The sequence below is a fragment of the Oncorhynchus nerka genome, linkage group LG4 (assembly GCF_034236695.1).
Source record: "Oncorhynchus nerka isolate Pitt River linkage group LG4, Oner_Uvic_2.0, whole genome shotgun sequence".
Lineage (NCBI taxonomy): Eukaryota > Metazoa > Chordata > Actinopteri > Salmoniformes > Salmonidae > Oncorhynchus > Oncorhynchus nerka.
Window position 1 is genome coordinate 40,848,090 of NC_088399.1, and position 11,273 is coordinate 40,859,362.

Here is an 11,273-nt window from a genome sequence, read left to right on the forward strand (position 1 = left end):
GGTATAAGGTAAAACTCACCCAAGCCTAACCCAGCAAATGAAATAGGAATTGTAAGTGTTTTGTTTTCTGTTCTGTTCCATTGTCCTCTGCTGTGTTTGAAAGAGGTATTAATGCTCTCAACCTGCTCTTCAGACATGATGTGGTTTGGAGAGGTCTGAATAGACACAGACACAGATAACTAGACATCTTTGAAAGAAAGAGACAAATAAAACACTGAAATAACAACATCCTTGAGTGCACTGAGTAAACAGGTAGGCTGTTCTCAGTGAAGAGACGATTATTCATAAATATGTCTGCAGCTCACAGAGATCCTCTCCAGCCAAAGGGTCATCATATTTGGTTGCTGAGAATTTTCCTACATGTAGTTTCATTACAATCCACATAAATATATATATATATATTTTTTTACAATTTCCTGTTGCTGCAGGATTATTTTCCTGCTGTAGTAAACTGGCTCAAATTAAGATCCTAAATCTGCCCCAAAACAGTCATCCCGTGCAGGCAATTTGTCTTAATTTCACAGATCAGTAGAGCAGACCAGGGCAGACTTAAAGCTAGAATCCTTAGTTTCTACATCCATTTCTGGACGTATAAATGTATGATATACTGTATACCCGCTGATTCTTGAAGAATATAACTTAGAAATGCCTAATGTGCTTAGTTCAACTGTTGTACCCCACCAGAACACAAAATATAGATGGTTTTACTCCAATGTTTGTAAACAAAGTAAATGTAAACAACCACTAAAAACCTGGTTAGAACTATCATTTTGATATCATGAATGGTCAGTCCTTGCATCCATAGCTCTGTGAATGAATTTGAGAGTGGTAACATTTCTCCAGGCTCCTACCTCAGCTTTTTTACCAAGACAGAGGTGGGGTGTCCGATTTGTTGTTGTTTCAATTAAGGACTCTAGCTTTAAAACAGGTGAATGGAGTTCAACCTCTATCCTGTTGTAAAGTCTTACCAATCTATCTAGATTATATTGTACTTCATGGAAAACATGGGAGGCATGTTCCCAATAGTTCATGAATATGCCAGTGCAGTACATTTCCTTGGAAATATGAGCCCTAAACCTCATCCCATCCCTGGAGTGACAATACAGTAGGTAAGCCAGGATTAGATTGCCATAGAATAGTTGATAAAATACACCTTTGTTCATGTGACTTACTATTGAGGCACATTGTGTGTGCCATTTTTTAAATGTTTCCCTTTCACCTGAGCATTGCAGTAACAGCTTGTATTTGCCAGGAGCATTCTCCAACCAACTGAACAATTTGGACAATAACTATGTCACCCTGCACATGGATGACTGACACAGGAGGACCACGTGGTGTCTGTAAGTAATGGACTTGAAGAGATCAATCTTGATCAATCAGTTGGTTTTCTTCAAAACACATCCTGCAAGCTCAGTAACCAAGTGAATTACCAGGATACCCATTTTTTTCTGGCTATTATTTTATAGCCTATGGGCAGCCTACTAAAATGATAATAAAATGTATAATAGAGTCTGACATTGGAGAAAATAAAATCTCCACCCGACTGAGAGATAACCTCCCGTCTCTCTCTCTCTCTCTCTCTCTCTCTCTCTCTCTTGCTCTCTCTTTCCATATCAGCATCAGTGGCTCTGCAACTGTGTACTCACCACTGTTCAGGAAGGATATGAATGTGTCGAGAGCGCACTGAGGTTCTCAGTCTTTCAAGGAGTTCCCTTCTCCTTTTGCTCATCAGCACTTGAGGTACGATGCCTTTGATAAAATATATTTGTTTCCTTCATTTATTTTTTTTTTCATTTTGACCTCATAAGCAAGGTAGCCTTAAGAGTTGTAGGATAAGTTAATTTGTGATTTACTATTATTAATTGATATCATTCTTATCTTTACTATAAAAAGTGTTTGATCAAGTGTTGATTTTGCAAAAATAATTTGTTGTTGATATTAATCAGGATATTACTGTGGTTATCATTATGTTATGTAGTAAGTTGTTGTTGTAGTTATAATAGAAGTGGTAGTAAAATAAGTATAGCAAGAGTACACTAGTATTTTATTAGAACAAGATTCCACATCGAATTAATGTCTAAACCTTTATTTCATTCACCCTGCAGTTGTCCTTTTAGCAAATATGAAAAAAGATGCCTGGAAACAATTACTCTGAATTGAATAAAAATGACTAGCAGGCAAGAAGATAATAAAATACAATAGTTCTCATTAACCCATACTTTATTGGAGCCCAAGAGGCCATTGGCATAAAGATATTGAGAACATATCTATTTAGTGCAGGTTTTAAAATAATTGCATATTATTGAGTTGCAGCCAGGTAGCCACTAGATTTTTTTTTTTTTAAATAGAATGCGTATATCTCACATTGCATCCATCTTTATCTCGATATAGTTGTATCTGTTAGCTTAGGCAGTGTGTGTAATGTGGGTGTAATGCTTAGATGAATAATAGTCTAGATTCTCTACTTCGTCTCCAATCAGACCCACGATCCCCTGCGGCCCCTCATGATAAGTTCTATTGTTTTTGTGGCCACCACCCCCATCAAAGTTGCCCATCACTGCATCATATCATGTTAAATGTATGTATTAATAATTATAACACTCATTATTAACCAGAGGTATTTGTACATCAAATTGAGGGTCATGTAGGCATGTCAGCAATCTGAACTGTTTCATTTCATCAAAGCCAAAATTGTCAAGAATATATTTTTAAATAGCTTCTTAGCACAGAGCAATTTCTCAAGCGATAATTTTTGCTCGGACTGTCTGGGAGTGGTCGGAGTGGGGAGGAGAAAACTGAAAACTAGCTGTTATGGCAGAGATGTGGAACTCTCTTTCTTATTGGTCTATTAACTAATTTACCACCTGGGGATGTCAGATGAGGTAGTCATCTGGAATGCATTTCAATTAACAGGTGGGACTGATAGGGCTGGTACAGTATACAGAAGGTAGCACATTTGGTAAAAGACCAAGTCCATATTATGGCAAGAAGAGCTCAAATAAGAAAAGAGAAACAACAGTCCATCATTACTTTAAGACATGAAGGTCAGTCAAACCGGTACATTTCAAGAACTTTGAAGGTTTGTTCAAGTGGAGTCGGAAAAACCATCACGCTCTATGATGAAACATGCTCTCATGAGGAACGCCACAGGAAAGGAAGACCCAAAGTTACCTCTGCTGCAGAGGATAAATTCATTAGAGTTTACCAACCTCAGAAATTGCAGCCCAAATAAATGCTTCAAGTAACTGACACACCTCAACATCAACTGTTCAGAGGAGACTGTGTGAATCAGGCCTTCGTGGTCATATTTCTGCAAAGAAACCACTACTAAAGGACACCAATAAGAAGAAGAGACTTGCTTGGGCTAAGAAAAATGACCGGTGGAAATCTGTCCTTTGGTTTTGATGAGTCCAAATGAGAGATTATTGGTTCCAACCGCAGTGTCTTTGTGAGACGCAGAGTAGGTGAACGGATGATCTCCGCATGTGTGGTTCCCACCGTGAAGCATGGAGGAGGAGGTGTGATGGTGCTTTTCAGGTGACAATGTCAGTGATTTATTTAGAATTCAAGGCATACTTAACAGCATGGCTACCACAGCATTCCTCAGCAGCACGCCATCCCATCTGGTTTGGGCTTAGTGGGACTATCATTTGTTTTTCAACAGAACTGGACGTGCTACCTGTCCCAGACCTGCTGTTTTCAACTCTCTAGAGACAGCAGGAGAGGTAGAGATACTCTCAATGATCGGCTATGAAAAGCCAATTGACATTTACTCCTGAGGTGCTGACCTGTTGCACCCTCGACAACTACTGTGATTATTATTATTTGACCATGCTGGTCATTTATGAACATTTGAACATCTTGGCCATATTCTGTTATAATCTCCACCCGGCACAGCCAGAAGAGGACTGGCCGCCCCTCATAGCGTGGTTCCGCTCTAGGTTTCTTCCTAGGTTTTGGCATTTCTATGGAGTTTTTCCTAGCCACCGTGTTTCTACACCTGCATTGCTTGCTGTTTTGGGTTTTAGGCTGGGTTTCAGTACAGCACTTTGAGATATCAGCTGATGTAAGAAGGGCCATATAAATACATTTGATTTGATTTTGATTTGAGAACAATGACCCAACTCACCTCCAGGCTGTGTAAGGGCTATTTTCCCAAGAAGAAGAGTGATGGAGTGCTGCATCAGATGACCTGGCCTCCACAATTACCCCACCTCAACCCAATTGACATGGTTTGAGATGAGTTGGACCGCAGAGTGAAGGAAAAGCAGCCAATAAGTGCTCAGCATATGTGGGAACTCCTTCAAGACTGTTGGGAAAGCATTCCAGGTGAAGCTGGTTGAGAGAAGGCCAAGAGTTTTCAAAGCTGTAATCAAGGAAACGGGCGGCTACTTTCATAGTTTTGATGTCTATACTATTATTTTACAATATGGAAAATAGTAAAAATAAAGAAAAACCCTTGATTGAGTAGGTGTGTCCAAACTTTTGACTGGCACTGTGTATACAACACAGGTATTCCCGTTTTTGACTGCAATGGGCCTTTAATTGGCCATGCATGCACTTATCCTATAAGATATTTTTGTAGAAAATTCTTTACATTTCACAAGAGCTTCCCCTCCCCAAAACTCGGTTCCCAGAAAGCATTTGGAATACTGTGCAGCTGAGTCTATCTGAAGGGTTGGGAACATTTTCTCAATCACTCCAGAGCTAATTCACTTTAATAGACATCCTGTAGCAAGCCCCACACTACAGGCATGTTCTGATTGATTAAAGTAATGTAGATAGTCATGGATCTTTTTTACATTATTTGATTGATTAGGATCCCCATTAGCCGACGCCAATGGCGACAGCTAGTCTTACTGGGGTCCGACACATCACGAAAAAGACAAAAAAGTACTTTACAATTTACATACAGTACATTTAAAAATATGAACATGTAGTTTTGTGTGTGCGTCTATCAGTTACACATACATGTTAGTACATACACACAACAAGTAGGTCACATGGGGGAGAGACGTTGTGAGGTGTTGCTTTATTTGTTTTTGTTTTAAACAAACAAAGCAAAGGTTTGCTGTTCACTTGGGCTATATAAGATTAAGGGAGTTCCATGCACTCATGGCTCTGTATAGTACTGTACGTTTCCTTCAATTTGTTCTGCCCCTGGGGACTATCAAACTCTTAACCAATCATCGAAGGGAAAAAGTCATGTAAAAGCAAAAGTTAAAGTCCGTTTGGCTTTGTTGATGAATATATACTGTACATTAATGTATGATCTACTGTGTAATCATTCACATGTTTGAATGCCATTCATTTCCAGTTATGATGAATTTACCGGTAGTTAAAATACATTTTTGCTTATTGTTTGTCACTAAAACTTTCCCAACCTTTGTGCTCTGACTCTTTCAGGGTAAGGTGCTAAGAGGCTGCTACCCAGGGCTCCCTATTGCTGTGCGGTTAATCAGATACAGTATGGACGGCAGTGGCAGTGGCTGGACTGGAGGTCTGCTGCCCTCTGTTAGCGAGAAGACAACAGAGGGGGACTCGGTCTTTGAGATGGCTGTTCAGAATGACTCGGCCAACCACAGCTCCCTGTTTGCAGACGTGGCTCTGCTGCAGAGCTTCAAGCTGCTCATCATCCCCTGCTACTCCCTGGTGGTGGTGGTGGGTGTGTTGGGGAACTACCTGTTGCTCTACGTCATCTGCCGCACTCGCAAGATGCACAATGTCACCAACTTCTTCATAGGGAACCTGGCCTTCTCAGACATGCTGATGTGTGTGACCTGTGTACCCTTAACCCTGGCCTATGCATTCAACCCTCGTGGCTGGGTGTTTGGGAGGTTCATGTGCTACCTGGTGTTCCTGATCCAGCCGGTTACCGTCTATGTGTCTGTCTTCACCCTCACCGCCATCGCTGTTGACAGGTGAGTGTACCCACTTTGACTCGAGAGAACGAAAAGCCCATGGGTTTTCAAAGGGCAGTTTCAAATTAAGTGAAACACATGAACTGTGAAAATAAAAATTAATTAAACACCACATCTGGAATAATGACGTTGTAATTGTTGATCTATATCTATGATTTATTTTTCTTCAATTCATTAAAATGAATACTGCTGTGCACTTTCCCTGCCAGGTACTACGCCACTGTGCATCCCCTGAAGAAGCGTACCTCTGTGTCCACCTGTGCTTACGTCCTGTCAGGGATCTGGCTGCTGTCCTGTGGCCTGGTGGCTCCGGCCGTGGCCCACACGTACCACGTGGAGTTCAAAGAGGAGGGCCTCACTATCTGTGAGGAGTTCTGGCTGGGACAGGAGAAGGAGAGGCTAGCCTACGCCTACAGCACCCTGCTGGTTACCTATGTCCTGCCACTCTCCGCTGTCTGCACCTCCTATCTCTGCATCTCTTTCAAGCTGAGGAACTGCGTGGCGCCGGGACATCGGTCCCGAGACCAGGCAGAGGCACAGCGAGCCCGAAAGCGAAAGATCTTCCGTCTGGTGGCGTTAGTGGTGGCGGCCTTCGGGGTGTGCTGGCTGCCCATCCATGTGTTCAACGTGCTGCGTGACATCGATATCCGCCTAATCAACAAGCGCCACTTCCTGCTCATTCAGCTGCTGTGCCACCTGTGTGCCATGAGCTCCTCCTGCTGTAACCCCTTCTTGTATGCCTGGCTGCACGACCGCTTTCGTGCTGAGCTGCGCAAGATGTTCACCTGCCACCACCGCATCGGCATCCCCACCAACCACTGTGCTATGGCCAGTGTGGTCCTCTGACTGTGCAGGGACAAGGAGATAGAAGAGACACAAGACCTGTGATACCTGTGTAAGCATGTTGTAGGTCCAATTTCCTGATAATGTTCATGTTTGTTTGTGACCTAATGTAGACATAACAAGAGATCATCATGAACAATACAGGAAATCTTGGAATTACAGCTGATTATTGAGATATGAGGTGGTTTCCTCATTGTTCATAGGTAAACAAATCAATTGAACATAAATTAGGTGATTGACTGGAAATAATCATTAAATGAGCAGATTGAACAACAATAAGAAGAAGGTGAAATTCAATAGACAAAAAGAGCAAGAGATGAGAGACGAAAGACGAGAGAAAGGGAGAGAGGGAGGGAGAGAGGAAGAGAGAGAGAGAGAGAGAGAGAGAGAGAGAGGGGGAGATGTCACTTCCCGTCAATCTATCCACGAGAGATTCATGTTTAACACTAGGAGAACAGTAGCAAACAGGAAAATCTGAATCCACAAAATGTTGTCAATGCTCATAAGAGGTCTTGTAAATAATACCATTAGTTAAGTAATCATCACAGTAGTTGCTACAGGAAGACATCTTCCATTCATCCAGGAGGACAGCTGTCTGCTGAAGTTAGAGTGCAGCACTCAGTGGACAGACTATACAATGTCAACTCAACTCAGTGTCCAGTATGCTTCTGTCTATTGTGTTAATAGTCAACTGCAGGTTTGGTCCCTAGACTGGTCAGCCTGGTCTCATAGACTAGATGTAACATAGTAAATGTAAATCTGTAAAGACCCAAATTAGTATGATATGATACATTTGGTATGGTTACAAACAGAAAGTAGGGTGGTTGGTCGGGGTGGATGGGTTCTAAAGCGAACGTCTACTAACCCAAGGTTGCGTGTTCAAATCTTATCACGGACAACTTTAGATAATTAGCAACTGTGCAACTACTTACTACTATTTAGCTACTTTGTAACTACTTAGCATTTTACCTTCCCCTAATCATAACCCTAACCTTAACCCTTTAACCTAACTCCTAACCCTCACCCTAACCTTAACCCTTTAACCTAACTCCTAACCCTCACCCTAACCTTAACACCTAACACCCAGCAAATGTTAGCCACCTAGCTAATGTTAGCTACAACAAATTGGAATTCGTAACATATCATACATTTTGCAAATTCATAACATATTGTACGATTTGCAATTCCTAACGTATTGTACAAATGCAATTCGTAATGCATCATATGAATTGTAATTCGCAATATATCATACAAAATGGATAATGGACATCCACAAACTAATACATACCATACCCAGAAGTCAAATATCATACTAATTGAAGTAACTTGGATTTACATTTACTATGTTACGTCTAACCGAGTCCAGGTTGGACTGCACATCCCTGGAGCACTGCCGAATGATGTGATTACAGATCTCGCTGTCTGCACCCTGTGAATAAACATGCTTAATAAAACAGTAGGTGAGCTTTTTCCCCCTATGGTTAAGTTCTTCATTTTTATTGCAGTCTCTTGCATATCTTTGTTTGTGGGGAATGTACCACGCCTCTGAAAACAGTCATTCAGAATTAGGTGTTAGTTAGGCATTTGCTAAGGTCATGCTTGCCACTGCATGATTGCATTATTGACTGATTATCATAACTCCAGAAAGTTTCACTCAGGTGTTGATTCTCATTGTTTGTTTTTTAGACAAACCACAAGACTACCCACTTTCAATACATTTAAGCAAAATGGTGGTTTGCTGAAGTTGTTATGTATCCCTTTGTAATAAATGGCCTTCTGTGGTTTGTGTCATGCTATATAAAATGCCTGTCCTTATTAAGTGATTGCATGCAATTATGTGTAAAATTCTCAATAAACAAACACTGACAATTGGCTATTTTCTTCATTGAATTCCCTTTGGAAGTGCTAATAATCTTAAAAGGGAAGTGCAGTCAAAAATGTGATTTTTGTGTAATTGCCTGGAATTTCTGCCTGTTCAGGTGGGATGGAGATTTTGAACCCAGATCTGATTACTCTGACCAATGACCAGTCATCTTTTATTTGCAGATGTAACCAAGGGGTAGGTGGGGTATTATCCACCAGCTAATAATTAGAATCAGGTGCACTAGATTGGAGTTGGAGGAAAAACCTACAGGACAGTAGCTCTCCAGGAACAGGGTTGGAGACCCCTGGTCTAGAAATCCTGTCCGCCAATCAGGGTTGTGTATGGAAATATGACTACATTTGTATCAACACGCCCACACGATCAGACTGAGCATTTCAATGGCAGAGGCTCAGAGAAATAATTTATAAAAAATATATTTGGAGTTATTTTCATGAAATAAAAACCCAGTGATTTATTAGACATTATTAGTGATGATTTAAAAATCAAATTGAAAAGACTGCATTGGGGCTTTAATGTATTACAGATGGCAAATGTCTTAATTAGTATAGACTTGAAATCACATAGACCAACATCACAGAACAATATTTACACAGGAGTAATTCATATACACTTTAATTAGGCTATTCCATCAATAGAGTGCCTTTTGCATAGTCGATTTAATTATTTATTTATTTCATCTAATTTTAGAATTCTGTCAGAAAGAACACCTGCTTTTAGACTATGATTTGACTATTAGATGTTCAATGTTCCTTGAAAAATCATTTAAAAAGGAATAGTTTCACCATATTAAAATGAGAGTTAAATTCACGTAAAAGGGTTGACCTTAAAATGAGGTACAAATGTAAATGAATCACTAATCACATGAAATACATTTACATTTTAGTCATTTAGCAGATGCTCTTATCCAGAGTGATTTACAGTTAGTGCATTCATCTTAAGGTAGCTAGGTTGGACAACCACATATCTCAGTCATAGTAAGTATATTTTTCCTAAATAAAGTAGTTATCAACAAAGTCAGGGATAGTAGGGGGAAAAGTCAAGTACATGTGTTAGTTCAAGAAAGGCACGTTTTTTTGTGGGTGGGAGGGCATGGGGTGAGGGGGTGCTGTGGGATTATTTATGATACTCTTTGAAGAAGCAAGGTAAGGAGGGACAGATCCTCTTACTGCTCTGTAGGTAAGTACCATGGTCTTGTAGTGGATGCGAGCTTCAACTGGAAGCCAATGAAGTGTGCAGAGAAGCGAGGTGACATAGGAGAACCTGGGAAGGTTGAACACTAGGCAGGCTGAGCTTGCTGAGCTTGAGGTAGTAGGCCAAAATCTAAGCTGAGATATCTGCCAGGCAAGCAGAGATGTGTGTCAGAAAGTTAGAAGGAGAAAAGTAGCTGAGTGTCATCCGCATTGCAATGACAGGAGAGACCATGTGAGGATATGACGTAGCTGAGTGACTTGGTGTATAGAGAGAAGAGGAGAGGGCCTAAAACCGAGCCAATAGTGAGAGTACGTGGTGCAGACACATATTCTCTCCACGTAGGTAGGATGCAATCCAAGAGCGTGTGTACAGAGCCTGAGACACCCAGCCGTGAGAGGGTGGAGAGGAGGATCTGAGCGTTCACGGTGTCGAAGGCAGCAGATAGATCTAGGAGGAGGAGAACAGAGGAGAGAGAGTCCGCTTTGGCAGTGCAGAGAGCCTCCGTGACACAGAGAAGAGCCGTCTTGGTTGAGTGACAGGTCTTGAAGCCTGACTGGTTAAGGTCAAGAAGATCATTCTGAGAGCGATAGCGAAACAGTTGGTCAGACACAGCACGCTCAAGTGTTTTGGAAAGAAAAGTAAGAAGGGATGCCGGTGTGTAGTTTTTGACAGATGGGTTGAGTGTTCGTTTCTAGATGAGGGAAGCAACTCTTGCCAAGTCAGAGGGGATGCAACCAGGGATGAATTGATGAGGGAAGTGAGAAGGTCTCCAGAGATGGAGGAGAAAGAAGGGAATGGGGTCTGGAGGAGGGAGAAGGTAATGGGGTCGAGTGGGCAGGTTGTTGGGCGGCCGGTCCTCACCAGTTTGTGGTGCTTTCAAGACAACTGGGAACTCAAGATTGAATCATGACGTCAGTGGTCTTCAGGTTACCGCTCTAAAAAAAAGGCCCAAGTTCCCGACATGGAATTCTGAGTTGGATGACCATTCCCAGCCAAACAAAGCTAGTTTTTGTTCGAGTTCCCAGTTGTCTTGAACTCACTGAAGTCTGAGATTTCCCAGTTCCGAGTTTCCAGTTGTTTTGAATAAGCAGGGGCGAAGCCAGAGGAGTTTCCGGTGGGCACTGGACACCCCTGACATCTGATTGGCCACCCTGGGTGCCACCTCAAAATTGAATTCCCTACTGGCAGTTTGATGCTGATTGACATCTCATTTCACCTGTTGTTGAAAGAAGCATTTATTTTGACGTTAGGTGGCGCATTTTTCTAATCGAGGACGAGGAAGAGAAAATATTAATGTAGGTTGCGAGATACAGAAGAATAATAATAAGAATAACATACAGAAGAAGAAGAGAGAATATTTCCACAGCTCCACAAGCTCTTTTCGCGATTGGCGAAAGCATCATATTTGAAGTAAGTTTTAAGGTTTAGCATCG

General features: G+C 41.5%; 1 protein-coding gene across 1 annotated transcript; it reads left to right on the plus strand.

The window, feature by feature from the left end:
• Positions 1 to 1,623: 1,623 nt before the first annotated feature.
• On the plus strand, positions 1,624 to 8,636 carry LOC115128923 (prolactin-releasing peptide receptor-like). The gene is made up of 3 exons (XM_029659061.2): positions 1,624 to 1,740; positions 5,407 to 5,921; positions 6,131 to 8,636. The coding sequence occupies exons 2-3, from the start codon at positions 5,470 to 5,472 to the stop codon at positions 6,765 to 6,767; spliced, it is 1,089 nt and encodes a 362-aa protein (XP_029514921.1). The 5' UTR covers positions 1,624 to 1,740; positions 5,407 to 5,469; the 3' UTR covers positions 6,768 to 8,636.
• The last annotated feature ends 2,637 nt before the right edge of the window (positions 8,637 to 11,273 follow it).